Source organism: Dermochelys coriacea, chromosome 19 (assembly GCF_009764565.3).
Source record: "Dermochelys coriacea isolate rDerCor1 chromosome 19, rDerCor1.pri.v4, whole genome shotgun sequence".
NCBI lineage: Eukaryota > Metazoa > Chordata > Testudines > Dermochelyidae > Dermochelys > Dermochelys coriacea.
In genome coordinates, this window is record NC_050086.2 from 3345896 (window position 1) to 3363785 (window position 17890).

The 17890-nt window shown below is 39.9% G+C and overlaps 1 protein-coding gene across 2 annotated transcripts in view; it reads right to left on the reverse strand.

Annotated features, from left to right (window-relative positions):
* LOC119845474 (protein argonaute-3) overlaps nucleotides 1–17890 on the reverse strand; it is a 60231-nt gene that overhangs the window by 25284 nt on the left and 17057 nt on the right. For both annotated transcript variants that reach the window (XM_038377767.2, XM_038377766.2), the window contains exons 3-5: nucleotides 7573–7693; nucleotides 6004–6212; nucleotides 4507–4643 (exon numbers count right to left, since the gene is read on the reverse strand). In XM_038377767.2, coding sequence (XP_038233695.1) covers nucleotides 4507–4643; nucleotides 6004–6212; nucleotides 7573–7693 — 467 coding nt within the window. The remainder of the gene's footprint in view (nucleotides 1–4506; nucleotides 4644–6003; nucleotides 6213–7572; nucleotides 7694–17890) is intronic.

The window sequence follows — 17890 nt, forward strand, 5'->3', positions numbered from 1 at the left end:
TGCAGCATACATACTGTTGAGGATTTACTTGTAATAGCATAAAACTCAAATAATTTTAATTTAACTTTGCTTTTCAACCAATAGCAACATCAGAATTAACTGCTTTAAAAGGTACAGTTTTGGTTGGGTACACTGGATTTACAAAGAACTACCCCTCTTTTTACTTCTGTAGCTACTAGTATACATGAGAAAAGAAAAGGATCAATTTTTTATTGCTCATTTTCCAAGAAGTTCAGTATGCAAGAGCATAGACATCAGTATTTCTACTATGAAACCTCAGAATTCCCTGCCCTATTTTAATTACTACACTAAGGCAGGCATTGCACATAGCTTGACTTAAACAGTACTTGGCTTGGTATTAAAGAATATCAGCTGCTCCTATAGGTCAATAACTGTAGGAGAGAATTATGATGTGCTTTAGACTCTAAGCATTGAGTCACTGCATTTCTCTTTTGAAATACTTGCATTTTTGGTAGTAAGTCTTAGTTATTCAATAGCTAGAAATTCAGAAAGATCTCAGCTAACGTGAACAATGCAATAACTTTGCTTGGATCAGTGGTTCTCAACCTGTGGTCTGTGGACACCTGGGAGTTTCAAACTGTGTCTAAGATTTCCAAAGGGGTCCGCAGTTGCATTTGAAATTTTTTAGGGGTCCACAAATGAAATAAGGTTGAAAACAACTGGCTTGGACCAATCATTAATGACCTTTACAGTCAGAAATATTCTTGTGTTACAAGTGGGCCATTTAACTGAAAAACCTGGGTATGATTTGCTGATTGGTAGATTTTTGATCCTGCACTCCTTACAAAATGCAAAACTCTCTAAATTAAATGGAAATTACAGAAATGGATCCGTTTGTCTTGTTTACTTTTACTGTCCATGAGAAAATAATTGTGCAGTAAGCATGACTAGATATGAAAGTTGTCACATGTTCCCTAAACCTGCAGAAATAAAGTGCATCTATATATCCTCAGCTGCAACAATTATGTATTTCATTTCTCTCTCTGAAGCACATGAGCAAGACATAATGGTTACAAAAGTATGGAGCAAGCTGTCCCCTATTTCAATGTCATAATATGTTGAAAAATATATAAAACTCAAAAGGCGCACCATGAAGATGTGGCTTTTGTCAACTTGTTTCTTGGTGTCTGCCCCTCTTTTGCTATTTTCTGCTTTACATTGCACATCTAGTGGCTTTCAAGTCTACCTAGCCTCAGGATCTCTTGGATTTTAACACTGCACCCTACCTACTCTAAATATGGTTTCTGCCCATTCATTTATTGCATCCTTTGCTAATCGGAAAGAAAAACACCATTGATCAAAGTGACCAGGCCTCCAACCTAATGGAACACCTGTGGCACTCCTGACTGCCCAAAAAATGGTACCAGCTTCAGTCTCAGCTCACAACTCCAACAATCCACACCTGGCTATAATAGAGTATCTTTTCTCTGATTTTTAATTTGTGTTTGCATAATTGCGAAACTTAAATTTAACTTTGTTGCAATCTTTTGATAAAGCCTACTTAACACTATCATTATCATATGAATATTGCTTTCATGAAAGCAATATCATCATAATTAAAGTGTAAGAAATAAAGCTGCTGTTTTAAATTACTGCGGGACCTAGCTAACGGAGACAAAAGTTTACATTATGTGTGGCTATTAAGAAGGGAAAAACTTAAAACTATTAGAAAACTAACAGCACTAGTCTTAAAAAGAAAAGGAGTACCGGTGGCACCTTAGAGACTAACAAATTTATTAGAGCATAAGCTTTCGTGAGCTACAGCTCACTTCATCGGATGCTCACGAAAGCTTATGCTCTAATAAATTTGTTAGTCTCTAAGGTGCCACCGGTACTCCTTTTCTTTTTGCGAATACAGACTAACACGGCTGCTACTCTGAGCACTAGTCTTGGAGTACAGAGTACTCTCTAAGACAAACAGTTCCACAATCTCAGTCCAGATCGTATTACAGTTTTGTCTCCCGCACTCGTGAATCTTTCCCTATTGGTCACAATGTTATAGTTCCAATTGAATGTAGCTGTCCTAAGAGGTAAGAGTCCCAGAAGGCTTTAAATATCAGGAGACAGACCCTGAACTGCACTAACTAGTGGGAATCTGCAGTACAGAGACATCCATTGCTTAGTAGATGGGCTGATGAATTTTATACTATTTAGAGCATTTTCAGGCCTGTCGCTTCATCCCTATATAAAATTAAGTTGCAATAGTCAAACCTGCAATTCAGAGTGTGTGGGGGATATTATCAGGGCAAATATTTAGCACGGAAGACTACACTAAAATGTTTGTATGAGATGCTGATCAATGGCCACAAGAGGTTGGTAGAATATTTCATAGAATCATAGAATATCAGGGTTGGAAGGGACCCCAGAAGGTCATCTAGTCCAAACCCCCTGCTCAAAGCAGGACCAAGTCCCAGTTAAATCATCCTAGCCAGGGCTTTGTCAAGCCTGACCTTAAAAACCTCTAAGGAAGGAGAATCTACCACCTCCCTAGGTAACGCATTCCAGTGTTTCACCACCCTCTTAGTGAAAAAGTTTTTCCTAATATCCAATCTAAACCTCCCCCATTGCAACTTGAGACCATTACTCCTCGTTCTGTCATCTGCTACCATTGAGAACAGTCTAGAGCCATCCTCTTTGAAACCCCCTTTCAGGTAGTTGAAAGCAGCTATCAAATCCCCCCTCATTCTTCTCTTCTGCAGACTAAACAATCCCAGCTCCCTCAGCCTCTCCTCATAAGTCATGTGCTCTAGACCCCTAATCATTTTTGTTGCCCTTCGCTGTACTCTTTCCAATTTATCCACATCCTTCTTGTAGTGTGGGGCCCAAAACTGGACACAGTACTCCAGATGAGGCCTCACCAGTGTCGAATAGAGGGGAACGATCACGTCCCTCGATCTGCTCGCTATGCCCCTACTTATACATCCCAAAATGCCATTGGCCTTCTTGGCAACAAGGGCACACTGCTGACTCATATCCAGCTTCTCGTCCACTGTCACCCCTAGGTCCTTTTCCGCAGAACTGCTGCCGAGCCATTCGGTCCCTAGTCTGTAGCGGTGCATTGGATTCTTCCATCCTAAGTGCAGGACCCTGCACTTATCCTTATTGAACCTCATTAGATTTCTTTTGGCCCAATCTTCCAATTTGTCTAGGTCCTTCTGTATCCTATCCCTCCCCTCCAGCGTATCTACCACTCCTCCCAGTTTAGTATCATCCGCAAATTTGCTGAGAGTGCAATCCACACCATCCTCCAGATCATTTATGAAGATATTGAACAAAACGGGCCCCAGGATCGACCCCTGGGGCACTCCACTTGACACCGGCTGCCAACTAGACATGGAGCCATTTCAAACAGATTAAGCAGCACAAGCCATTTTCAGCCAGATCCTTCAAAAAGAAAGAGCATGTTCCATTAGAACACTTTAAATTCATGTGTCTGAGATGAATGCTTATATCCTTGTAGTCTGTAGAATATTCTGTCTGAAAAGTACACCACTGTTCTCAGGAGCCTTCTGTTAGGTCTTTAGTCTGTGTGGCAGAACTGCCAATCTCAACTAGTTCAATATAAACAAACAACTGTGATCTCTTCATCTAATTAGATAGAATACATCAAACCTGACAGCAACTATTGAATCATGTATTTGTACTGAAGTTTGTAAGGTAACATACTTTAAGTGTTTTGTCTAGGTACTGACAATTCTTTTCCACAAACTCATTCCCCGTGTACCGGTGATAGTCTCCTTTACACAGAGGAAACATGTCATACATCTTAATTAACACACTTTTTGTTTCTTGATTAGGACAAACTAGCTTTTGACCAAGTGTTTACACTTTGATGGCAAATCCAGAAGTACAAATACTAGGACTTCTAAATCCTTTGCAAGAAAAAGCCAGAAGACTGAATTAAGCCCAATGCAAAGGAACTAAGCGTGGTAGTAAGTTTTTATATTTATAATGATAAATACACAACTATAAAGGAAGTCTTATTGCCAAGTCACAATACTGAAAATATAGTCTTCAATCAGGTAAATAATTTGTACTCTATGTAACGATTTTACTATAAAAAGTTTCAGAATCTTCAAACTGAGCCATTTACTTTTAGAAATAGCTTTTCATGTGACAGACAAATCTGGTTATGTATCTTGTAGCATCTCTAAATTTAAATAAAGCAACTAAATAGACAAGAGATTAATTTTTGTATTTTTCTAGCATATATGCAAGAATACTTGAAATTAGCTATTTACTTTAAGCTTAATTTCTTAATTTATAGCAGAGAGAAAAAAGTTAAATTTGGGAGCTGATGATTTAGTTGTGGGAAATGCTTTTGTTCTACAAGTTCTGAAAACTATTCCCACAAACAAAATGTACTATTCTGTAGTGCATATCTGAGTTTCATAAGTCAACTAGTTGAACAGCACAGACATTTTTATTCTTAAAAGGTAACCTTCTCCATTCCATACCTCTATTATACACAAATCATTTACTTACCATCAATATTAAGCATCATTTTCCACATGGCAGGCCGAACAGACTGATGGAATCCAAACCATACTTCCCTGCCCCCTCCCAAAGGGTGATCATAGCCCTCTGGAGCTGAGAAAAAGGAGCGGCCCACAGGGGTATACCTATTTAAAAAAAAGAGTAGCCATCTGTATATACTACTGCCTTCCATAAGAGTATTTTAAAAGCCTTACATAACAAGGATTATTATTCCACCTCAAATTATTGTATGGATATTTATGTATATCAGTACCAAAAAGTCACATTTTGCAAAATATAGCTATGATTTTGAGACTAAATTAACATTATTCTATATGTTGCTGTTTCGCTATTTATGATATTTAGAGCAAATTAAAAACTAAATGTTAAAGATCTGAAATTAAATCATCCTTTCAGTAAAGCATGATTTTGACTGCAGCACAAATGCTGACTGGCAAGGTGCTTCTACAGAATAGTGTCTGGTGTATATTGGCTCCAGTCTTTCAGATATCCTTTTGCACTAGCATGAAAGTGGGTATGTTTTACCAAACCGATGTGTTTTTAGTCCAGCTCACTAATTAACTTTCTATCGTCCAAAGCTTGGTGTAAGCAAAGAATTTGGAAAGTTATGTTGGCATTTAAGATGAATAATAGTTGTGCAACAACCTCCCAGAATACAACCATTTGGATGGATCATATTAGTGTAAAGGCCGTTAGCTTTCATGTTTCTTTACAATTTAGGACAGTTGAAGGATTTTAGTTCCAAAAAGAGACAAGATCATTTTGGCAAGTTACAGATACATTTCACCAATGTATTTCATTTCAACCGCTATAAGAGAAAACTGCCCTTGTGCCTCAAGCCAGTACTCAAACTTTAAAAGATAAAAGTAACCTCCAGTACATGAATAAAGCACAATGTATATCAAAGTTACACTAGCCTCCTTTAAAATTTCAGAATTCTGAAACGAGGAAAACAGATACTGTTAAAGAAAACTTATCTCAACTGTTTATCCAAAACATGAAGCTGCAGTTTTGTGAAATGTCAATGAATTAAAAAGGCTCATGCTTTTAGATAAGGCACATCACAAGTTATGTGGAGCCACTGCTAAGCTGGAGTACACAAAAGATGCAGTGCTACAGTATATTGTTAATCCTTATTACTGTGTTTCAGATTTCTTAAACTTGACTTGAAGATCCAGAATAAGTGTCTCATGGTCCTTAACAGTTTTTTGGGGGAAGATACTGTCTTGAATAATCCACTGTGGAAAGTATTTGATATTACCTGTTCTGGGTCTGACCTTCCTACAAATATTCACACTCAGATAATATTAGCTTCAATTGACTCAGACCAGCAATCTCCCCAGACCCATCAGTAAGATGTATTGTGTGTAGGGAATGGCTTAATTGATTTCCTCCTGCTATGTTTGTGCAGAAATATGAATGGACTTCACCCCAAAGTTTAAAAAAAGCTAACGGGAGAGAGGGAACGAAGATGAGAGAACCTACTTCATGGAGGGTAGGTGTCGTAGCACCACATCGACAGCATGAACAGGGTTAGTGCTGATTGGTTTGTCTAGTTCCAGAGGCTCAGGCAAGGTTCTTCCTGTCAAAACTTCATGCAGCAAGTGCCAGCTCACCCGAGAAACAAACTTTATTGACACCTTGAAGGGACGATCTTTTCCACCTTCTCCTGGTAATGTTACATCCAAATCTACCTGTTGAAGGGAATGGGGAAGCAGAACACAAGAGCTATTTAAAAGGCAAATGAGATACAAATAGAGCTCTTGACTACAAATGGTGCCGTTTTCTCTTTCAGACAGTTAGCCCATGTTTGTCCTACCTATCCACAATCTGAAGTCAAAACTGGGGAAAGGAACATTTTTGCTTTTATTTGGCAGCTATGGGAAAGTAGAAGGGGAGATCTGAGATAAGGAGGAAGAATCATATAAAGTGGGTGGAAGGAAGTTTAAAGTGATGATGACACTTTGCAGCAGCTCTTGGATTTAGCCTATAAAATAACTTACAGCAGAGATCAAGATCCTGTCAACACTTAATGTTTTGAGTTGTGTAAGCAACTGCTCAAAAAGAATGGTCTCTCAGTCTGCCAGCATAGCTATCACACTCTGCAGCACTATTTCCCTGCCCCGCAGAAGGGAGGGGAAAGAGAAGATAAATGTTTTTATTTTAAACTTTTAGGCTACTGCAGCTATAAACATGTTGTAGATTACCCTTGTTCCTCTTTGCCCCTGGCAGCTTATATCAATATTTCTGAACATGGTTTGTGATCATGTCTGGTGAAACACACTGATTAAACACAGATTCAAAAATGATTACAAGCCAAGGTTTTGGATTGGGCTGAGAAAGGATAAACCCAGGAAACTGGATGCAACAAGCTGCATACGTCGCCTTAAATACGTGATCCATATGTTCATGTATTATCAGTCTAGCCACAAAGTGTGAACTCATTATCTTAAGAGAATTTTAGCTTGAAAGCCTACTTGTGACTGTTTAATAATACTGCTACTAATAAACTTAAAAATTTTATTAAAGCTAATGTTAAAAAATTATATAATACATAGGTTGGAAAAAGAATGTCTGTACATCTGGGTATACTGGCAGGGAAGAGGAGGAGGAGAGATGGACCAGGGCGAGAAGAGATGCGGTGGGGGTGGGGTCTTGGAGGAAGGGGTGGAGTGGGGGCAGGGCCTGGGGCTGAACAGGGGGTTTGAGGGGCCAAGAAAAATTTAAAATCCAAATGGGGGTCCTTGGGTTGCTAAAGTTTGAGAACAAGTATACTATATAGTATATGTTGTAAAACTGAGTATTTAATATGAGATCTCAGTGCAGAAATATATCGACTACTATTAAATATTTACTGAGAAGATGGTAAAGACTATTATTTTCTGTATATTATGGGGTTTATGGATCATCAAGGGGTATATTAGGGAGGTTCTTATTGCATTTCAGATACCCTAGTGTATTTTCAATTATTTCTGAAGCTAACATTTTTAGAAAGATATTCTTGCTTTTCTGACAAGCTGTGCGTAACAACGGAAAAGTACCAATATGTCTTACCCCAGTGGTTGCTACAGGGAGTGGATTGGCTGTATAAAGGCTTCTCTTCCCATCATAAACTGGTCTCCGGTCCCCAAATATTGTCACTTTAAAATGCTGCACCATGGAGTCCACCACCTCCCTAAAAAAGGCACAGTTGTAAGAGAACAGAAATATCTACAATTAAATAGTCATGAAAGATTGTATCACTGCGAACTGCCTTCGTATTTTTCACACTTTCTTCAAGCAGTTTTCAGTAAGCTTATTTAGAGAAAATTAATTGATTCACACCTGACTAATATTCCATAAAGTAGTTCAAGAAATTCAGACAAAATACTGAATAATGAAATGCTGAAGGATATGCAATATCACCAGCAATATAGTTGCTTACAAATCATTTATTTGTATTGCCATAGTACCCCAAAGCCTCAAACAGGACTGATGCCCCACTATGCTACAAACACATTAGAAGCAGCTTACCTTCAAGCATTCAAACTGGAACTATGGAAAATGTACATGCTTAACCTTACAACTGGTGGTTATGCTCACTCTTGAAAACCATACAATTTTGAATGTTTTAGTTCATCCAAAAAATTTGTTAATCTATACATCAATCTGAAAAAAGGAGTTGGTTACTGTCTTCTCCAGGCTGCTTCAGTATTAAAAATATCCAAGAATGTTGGTCTTTTAAAAATTCTTAAATGTTTTTAAATCCCTACATTTTAATCCCACCCAAAGCCAAGATTACAAGTAACAAAAATTGAGTAGGATTATGGTTTATTGTGACTTTCTTAACAGCGGTTAAGATTAATAAATAAAAAAAATACAACCACCTAATACAGCCACTGAATACTATAAGAAAGCCACCACCACGGAATTTCCACATTCTTTTAACCCCTCACACAAGTTGTAATAGATTCAGGTAGGTACATAAGGAGTCCAGGGACTTTCCCTCTTATGCAATCCCTCTGACTAGAGCTGGCATCAAATGTTACCAAAAAACCCAGAAAAACTGCAAGAAACAAAAACCAACTTATCTTCTCAATGGCCTTGCAGCTGCTTCTTACTCTGCTAAGAATCAGGATTTTTGTTAGCTATAGCATACTAATCGTTCCCATTCTTAAATTACAATAGAGAGTGGGAGAAAATACTTAATTTGCATTTTTTGTTCCCAAACAGAAGTTTACTTATATGACCCTTCCTGAATGCATAATGTTAACCCAAAGTATTTCCATAAAATGACTGAAAAATTTTGCTTCCATTTTTAAACAGCAGCAGTTAAATTTCCCAAAACAATACTGTTTCCAAGGCCAAGAAATAAAATTAAAATGTTATCCAATCTGCAACTTTTCTCTCCATTTTGAGGATTTTGTAACAGACTCAAATTTTAAACAAACAAACAAAAAAAACTAGAAATGTGCACACTCTTGCACTGTAACAAGACCTTTTTAGTGTCCTATTACTAATGATTCTTCTTGCAGACCACAATCAAGTCCCTCATGTCTGAAAACCCCTCCCTACACTTTGGTGCACAGCCACTCTCCCTACACTATGTCCAACATACATCACAGACTATAAGCTACGCAATGCCAATGTTTCAATAGATTCCAATTTGCAACCTGTGACAAGAGCTGAACGAGAAAGATAAAGAAGGTGGGAAGGAGCGGGAAAAGAGGGAGACAGCTTCTATACCCATTTACCAACAGAGCTATGACTAATCTAACAGTTTCTAACTGCAGCTTTGCTCCATTGAACTTATCTGTACTGTGGTCTTCAAAGACCAGCACTGGTTAACTCAACAGGGAAGATTTATGGACGAATACAGCAAAGAGAAGTGAGAAGGAAAACAGAAGAGGAACACTACACTACAGTTTGTATACTCTCATTCAAAATACTAGAGACAGCCTGCAAGAGACCAGGAAGTCTATTTCCAAACAGTTCTTCAAAGGAAAAGGCATTTTGGTGTTGTATTAACTCTCATGTAGTGCAAGTCATAGCTGCCTGTCTGCCTACCCAGTCACCAGAACATTCTCTGACCACTCATTTGTTCTGCAGACACAATGCCCCCTTTATTGGGCTCATTACTGCAATCTGTAGCACTTACTGTATATTAAAGATTTCAACAATTGTGTTTTTTAATTAATACCTGCCACATTTATATATTTATATTTATACACCCACACAGCTGGTGACGTTTTTAAACAGACAGCAAGTTTAGTGTAACCTATTATAAACAGATCTACTAAGCACATGCAGGATTTCAACAAAGATACCAAATTTCACGCTGTCACTTGCAGTAGGAATCACAGTAACTGTTAGTATTTAATTTGATCATGCAATTTAAAATAGTCTAATTTGACTATAAAAACTATCTTTATAGTCAGAATTGCTGCTTGTATATACTGGAGTCACATATGCTCACTTTAGAGACAAAATCAGTGCAGTATTCATACAGAAAGTAATAAAGAGCCTATGCAGCTGAAGGAAAGTGAGATTTTTTTTATTTTTTTTAAAAACAGGTTCACACACCAGCAGAATTTTTAACTAGATTCCAAATGGAGAAACTTCATGCAGATATACAGAGATGGACCCCTAACTACACCTTAATTACACCTTTAATGCACTAGTTAAGCCAAGTTATGGCTAATGGATGAACTTGATATTCAGATAACAAGGAGGGTTTGAAGGACCAGCCAAAAGCATCTATTTGCAGATAGATGGAAATCATAGATAAAAAAGTTTCAGAGTAGCAGCCGTGTTAGTCTGTATTCGCAAAAAGAAAAGGAGTACTTGTGGCACCTTAGAGACTAACAAATTTATTAGAGCATAAGCTTTCGTGAGCTACAGCTCATCCGATGAAGTGAGCTGTAGCTCACGAAAGCTTATGCTCTAATAAATTTATTAGTCTCTAAGGTGCCACAAGTACTCCTTTTCTTTTTATAGATAAAAAAGAAATCCATTCAGTACCCACTTAAAAATAATATTTCAGAGTACAAGAGCATTTCAAGGAAATGTTTAAATGATGTGACCAGATAAAAATATTTTAGGGACATGAACTTTACAGTGCTACTGTAAATTAAGATCTTAATAAAAATTAAACTGGTATTTTATTATTTAAGCCATAAGAAAACATGGATATCAAACAAAGTGGATATCAAATAAATACAGATTTGTGGAGCTGAACTCAATACACGGCATTACTATTTCTCTACCTGTGTTTGCAACTTTTACTACAGTGACTTTTACACGTGGAAAAGTATGCCCTTCTTGTTAGCCAAGCAGCCTCTGTCTTCAAATCGCTCCTCAAAACATTTTGCAAACACTAAAATTTATCACAGCTCAATCCATACATAGTGACTGAGACCTTCATAAAATGCTAGATGTCATTAAATGTACCAAGAAAATTGCCTGGAACAGGGGGACTGTATTTTAATATGTAAAGTAGCAAACACTTATATTGGTACTTAAAAGTTTACAAAATGTTGACTAACCAGTTGCTGCTTAGTTTTAGCGATAATTAAGAAATCATGGGTGACAAACATCTGAATTATTCCAACTTCACCAAGAACAGAGTCTATAAATATCAGAGACCAAAAATATAAACACAAAAAATTAGTCCATATTATCAACTATTTATAATCCTCCCCCAAACTCTGATTTACTATTATACACAAAAAACGGCATTAAAAGAGCATTAAGGTTGCAAACACAAACATTAGAAAATGCCAGAATTAAGATTGTCTGTGCAACCTTAATTCAGCCCCCTTGTGGATATGCATGGCAGTCTTTAACAACATGATCCTATACTATATTTTCCACACAGCCCCTTGCCCAACTGGACACACTCTCCCTCCTCCAATTCTCAGTTTCTCCTCCCGCCCCCAAATTCCAGTTCTCCAGACACTGTCCCAATCTACTTCTCTCTCTCTCTCACCCCCACTCAGCTTTTGTTCCCTCTGCGTTCTAATCTAATGGCTTCCTCCTCCATGCTGCCTTGGTGCCAGCAGTGGGGGAGTCAGTGGAAGCAGAGGGGACTGTTACACGGTTCTATGCTCTCAATTCTGGTGCCTGGCCCAAAACTGCTGGGAGTAGCTATTACAGGTGAAGTCCTTCTGAGCCCCCATAGCCATGTGCTGATGTAGCCATGTGGGGATGGCAGGTGGAGTCTTGTCAACACTAGAAGCTGTGAGAGGCTTGAGTATGCTCAGAGAGGATAACCTTTGAAGATTTTAGCTGTTAAGCTCTAGGATGTCTCTACTGAGAATGTGCGAACTGCAATTTTCAAAGGTCAAATTTGAGTGGATTTTTACGAAGACAGCAAAAGGCACATTCCTGACACAAAAGCTATCCCCCCTTGGCAAATTTCAAATCCCGGCTCCAAAGCTAGAGCATTTCAAAGAAAAGGCTGCAACATTTTTTTTTAACATACACAATTGAATAAAACATTTTGGCCAAAATTTTCCTAAAATTTACTCAAGGGAGGCACCCAGCATGGAAGATTTCAGACTGAATTTGCCAAAGTTTGACAAAGTTACAAGCAACTGAAAACAAGGTCTTCTTATTGGAAGTGTCTATCAGCTTAGCCAAACCAAATATTCTGACAAACTATCATAGCCTGAGACTACTTTAAAAATTCATAGCACCTCATTATAGTGCATAATCAATGAAAGATTAATTGAAGTTCTCACAAACCCTTATCTACAGCATTGTAACCATACTTTAATGAGACCACAATAAAAAATCAAATGGGAATATGAAAGGTAGTGGGCTCCTGGTTTTTGGAAGTGCTCTGCTTTGATATTACTCCCCAATCGTTTATTTCAAGTCATGTGTGATACTCAGAGTTTTGTAAAATTTCCCACCTTTTAAGTGAGATAATTAACTAGACACACTGTTAGCTGTTGTACTCTCTTTGATGTGGTTCTCTCAAGAGTCTTCAGCACATGTACTGCGGCAACTGAAAGAAAAGCTTCCCAACAGTTAGTGTTTTGTTGGGTACTTTCCTCCAGATCAGATCAGTGCAATAAATGATGAAGGCACTCTGTTCGTTTGCACTGCAGAAGCCCTCATTTACAGCTTTTAGCAAAGTGGCAGTTACAACACACTAACAGAATCCTATGAAGCCATCTGCAATCAACCTAAGAGAAAGTCAGCCCAGAGTAGTTTACATTTCTCCTGCATCTTGATGATCATTTTATCACACTGTTCATTTGATGAAGCTATATGCTAATAACCAGCAAATCACAAGAGTAAACTTACACATCAAACCAATTGCCAAGAGTTGGTGCTTCCATTATAAACCCGTTTGGTGATATACTAGCTTTTGTATTTATAGGGTGCCATAACTGCAGCACTTAGCTGTCAGCTGAAAAATATTGGAGAGACAAGATGGGTGACATAACATAGTCTAATGGACCAACTTCTGTTGGTGAAAGAAGTTTTTGTGCTCCACAGAGCGCTCTTAAAAGCAGAAGTTGGATTAATATACTATATTATCACACCCACCTTGTCACACTCAGATCCTGGAACCAAGATGGCTACAACAACACTGCAAAGCTGAAAAATATTCATCTGAAACATACTGATAATCAGGATTATCAGAACCTCAGACCAGAAGCAGGAAGAGGGGTAGAACTGCAAAATCAACAAGTTAACAAACAAAACAAAATCAACAACTAGAGTAGATACATGAAAAACAGCACTGAATCTCAAGGAAGTCATGAGGGAAGAAACTTTTCTCTCTTCTTTTTTTAAAATTATGTCATGGCTACAGAAATTGGTACTTCATTATTGTGGAAACCACCCATCTTGCCAACTGGCAAAATGCACTGCATGAGACACCAAGAAAAAAGTATCTCACTCTCTTTCCATCAGAACTATTCAATTCAGAGGAAGCAGACAGAAATATGAAGTTATTCATCTTCCTTACAAGTTATTATAAAATGATTCATCTTTTCTATCGGCACATTTTGGACCAATCTAATTCCTTCTGAACTATAGAGATGCATTTTGCTCTAAAACTCATGATATTAAGGACAAGATACAAATTAAATATTTCTTACAACAAATTACATTAAAAGTACTTCCAGGCTACAAGAGTCAAGCACTCAATTGGGATGTGTTAGGCTGTACAGGCAACCTTGGTTCTGGCACTGAACTACAGCCTGCTTTCCTCCGTAGCCTTGACATATTTAACTTTTTTTTAAAAAAAAAAAAAATCTGTTTCCTACTTTACAAAATCACAAGTGAAAAAATTCCATCATGTGGACCCATATTGACCACCATATGGGTCCACAGCTATTTGCTCGACAGAGTATGAACAGATGCTCAGAAATCCTGGATTCAATTCCAGGCTCTAAAGGAGAGTGGTTAGACCCTTCTACCAATATCCCCTAACATGTTCTCCTGCAGCTTGCCCTGGCCTCTCACCGTTTTTTACCCCTGGCACCACAACGACCCCCAGCACCTAGAAGATCTGCTCAGGCTCTGCAATCCTTGCCTACTCTATGTTCAAGGCATAAGGACTCTTCAGATAATTTAGATGCTAGATTTTAACAAACCTCAGAGCATGTTCAAGTGTCAATTTCTGGGAGACCTGTAACAGCCTAATAGGGTAGATTTTTATATGCACAGCAAAAGTCAACTCCTCTGAGCCCAGAGCACTCTCCTTGTCAAACATCAAGTACCCTTTTCAAAGAGTATGTAGGTATCAGTATCTCAAAGGTAAGAATTTAACACAAGGATTTTTTTTGGCCAAATCTCATTTTAGGAAGAGTTGAAAATTTAAAAATTATTCAGCTGGGGCAGACATTTGGCATGGAAATTTTCAGCTCTAGAGTTTGGCAAAGTTAAAAGTAACTGAAAATGGGTCTTATAAATGGAGAGTTAGACTATCTTAACTATAGATGTTGCTGCCAGCTTCACCTGTAACACACACAACCTGCACAAAGCACACAAATGAGTTTTCGGAAGGATGCAGTGTAATATTAAACTGTATGCTTGACATGCAGATTACATGGAATAATTTAATAGCACATTCCTTGTTTCAAATTTGACTCTGTAAAATCTGAAATTAAGTCAGCAGTGACCAAGAAACAAGACTCATCTTTATCTATAGATTACAACTGTGGAATGGGATAGAATTTTATATTTATAATTCAGTATTTTAGGATAGCCCTATTATATCAGATGAACAAATTCGGCTTGTGATGTATACCAAATTTATGTAACAAGAGTCAGTACAGTTTGACCTTTCTGAACCAAGACAAAACCTAACTATACCCAGCTTATGGGTCTTTCAGTTTCTACATAAAGAAAAAGTGAGCTATGGCTGATTCAAGATCATGCTGAACATCAAGTACAGTTTGATTATAGTTCACCCTTGGGTTCAGTTCAGAATGGCCCTGGCAAAAACGAAGACAAAAATCACAGCTGACAGATGAATTCTTGTTCTAGAATAGCAGCAGACATGAAAGTTTTCCTATTTAACCACAAACCTAGAAAAGTAAGCAGACCACCAAGGGATTTAATTGACCCAGTCATGCTGTAAATATTAGGAAAACAAAGGGCTACTGGTGTTTTGATGGGGAGGGGGGAGAGAAAGAGAAAGGACCTGAGACACACCAGGGAAGAATAATAGAATTGTAGGACTGGAAGACCATAATGTAAGAACATAAAAATGGCCATACTGGGTCAGACCAAAGATCCATCTAGCCCAGTATCCTGTCTTTTGACAGTGGCTAATATTAGGTGCTTCAGAGGGAATGATCAGAACAGGGAATCATCAAGTGATCCATCCCATCACACATTCCCAGCTTCTGGCAAACAGAGGCTAGGGACACCATCCCTGCCCATCTTAGCTAATAACCATTGATGGACCTATCCTCCATGAATTTATCTAGTTCTTTTTTGAACCCTGTTATAGTCTTCGACTTCACAACATTCTCTGGCAAGGAGTTCCACAGGTTGACTGTGCGTTGTGTGAAGAAATACTTCCTTTTGTTTGTTTGTTTGTTTTAAACCTGCTGCCTATTAAAGGGACCTCAATAGATCTTCTAGTCCTGTCCCCTGCACTTGAAGCCCAAGCCCCAGGCCTTCAGCGCAAGGCAGGGGGCCTATACCTTGAGCCCCAATGCCCATGGCTGAAGCCTTTAGGCTTCATCTTCAGCCCCAGTCAGTGGGACTCGGGCTTCAGCTTCAGCCCCGGGCCCCAGCAAGTCTAAGCCAGCCTCGGCGACCCCATTAAAATGGAGTCACGACCCACTTTGGGGTCCTGATCCACAGTTTGAGAACCACTTATCTAGACCATCCCTGACAGGTGTTTGTCTAAGTGCTCTTAAAAATCTCTAACATCCCTATGCAATTTATTCGAGTACTTAACTACCCTGACAGTTAAGAAGTTTTTCCTTATGTCCAACCTAAACTGACCTTGCTGTAATTTAATCCCATTGCTTCTTGTCCTATCCTCAGAGGTTAATGAGAAAAATGTTTCTCCCTCCTCCTTGTAACAACCTTTTATTTACTTGAAAACTTCTATGTTATTCCCCCCACAGCTCTCCTCCCATAGGTCTTCTCTTCTCCAGAAAAACAAACCCAGTTTTTTTTTCCAATCTTCCCTCATAAGTCACGTTTTCTAGACCTTTAACCATTTTCTGTTGCTCTTCTCTGGACTTTTGCCACGTCTTTCCCTGAAATGTGGTGCCACTGGACACAAGACTCTAGTTGAGGCCTAATCAGCAGAGTACAGCAGCAGAATTACTTCGTGTCTTGTTTACAACACTACTGCTTATACATCCCAGAATGATGTTTGCTTTTTTTGCAACACTGTTATACTGTTGACCCAAATTTAGCTTGTGATCCATTATGATTATTCACTTCAGACGATTTCTCCAGATGATTTTGAATTTTAATCCAATCCTCCAAAGCACTTGCAATCCCTCCCAGCTTGGTATTATTCACAAACTTTATAAGCGTATGCTCTATGCCATTAGTTAAATCAGTGGTTCCCAAACTTTAACAGCCCGCGAACTCTTTCACTAAATTGTGAAATCTCATGAACCCCCTCCTAAAAATGAATATTTCCAGGGATTTAAGTTTAAATTTTCTCCGCACTCCATGGGGCTCCTGCTGCTGGTCCCAGTCAACTGAGCTCCACTGAGCTTGGGCTGCAGGGCCCACTGACCGCTGGGGCTCGGGATGCCAGTCTCAACTGCCCAGCCCCACTCTTCCTGGGGCTCAGGCTGCCAGTCCCAGGCAGAGGGCTGGGGTTCGGGTGGCCAGCTCCCCCACTGATGGGGGCAGGGCTTGGGCTGCCAGCTCCAACTGCCCGGCCCTGCTCTGCCTTGGGCTTAGGCTGCCAGACCCGCGCGGAAAGCTGGGGTTCAGAAGGCCAGCTCCCCCGCTCATGGGGGAAGGACTCGGGCTGAACTGCCCTGCCCCTCTCTCCCTGGGGCTCGGGCTGTCTGTCCTGCAACCGGGTCCCACCTGCTGCCTCCAATGCCCAGGGTTCTCTGGACGCTATTAGTGAAATTTTTCTGGCAAACCCCCTGTAACATTCTGCAAACCCCCAGTTTGGGAACCACTGATCTAAATCACTGATGCAGATATTGAAGAGAACAGGACCCAGAACTGATCCCTGAGGGACCCCACTCATTATGCCCTTCCAGATTGACTGTGAACCACTGAAAACTACTCTTTGGAAACAGTCTTCCAACCAATTCAGCACCCCACCTCATATTAGCTCCATCTGGGTCAGTGTTTCTCAAATGCAACCACCAGGTGATTCTTGTGCGACCATAGCTTCCTGGCCAGTGACTGAGGAAGGAGGGCAAAGAAGATGATCCTGGGCCCCTCTCCCAGGATCACCAGCAGGGGTTGTGCCCTGCCCCCTCTACAGCCACAAATGCCAGAGGAGCAGGCAGCCAGTGTGAGTTTCCCACCTTCTCAGGGGCGCTGGCTCTGGCCCCGCACTCACCACCACCACTTCCCCATTGCCCTGGCCCCCACTGCCTCCTCTGGCCCTGGGCGTGGGCCACGTGGTGATGAGCTCCATCCTGAGCCACAGGGTTTTGGGCTCTGGCCACAGGATCCAGCCCCACAGTGGTGGGTGCCAGCCGCATGCTCTGTGACCTTGCCAGATGCTCTTGCTGATGGTCTTTGGGCTCCAGCCATGTGGCAGCAGGTGCTGGCCACAGGCTCAAACTCCCATCCCCCCAGGCACTCCCTGCCTCCCCTAGTTCCCCATCCAACCCCCCAGACACCCACTGCCTTGCCAAGTTCCTCATCCTCTTTGGCCCCCAGCTGTCTTCCTCCCCACCCAGGACTTAAATTTGTCCCCCAT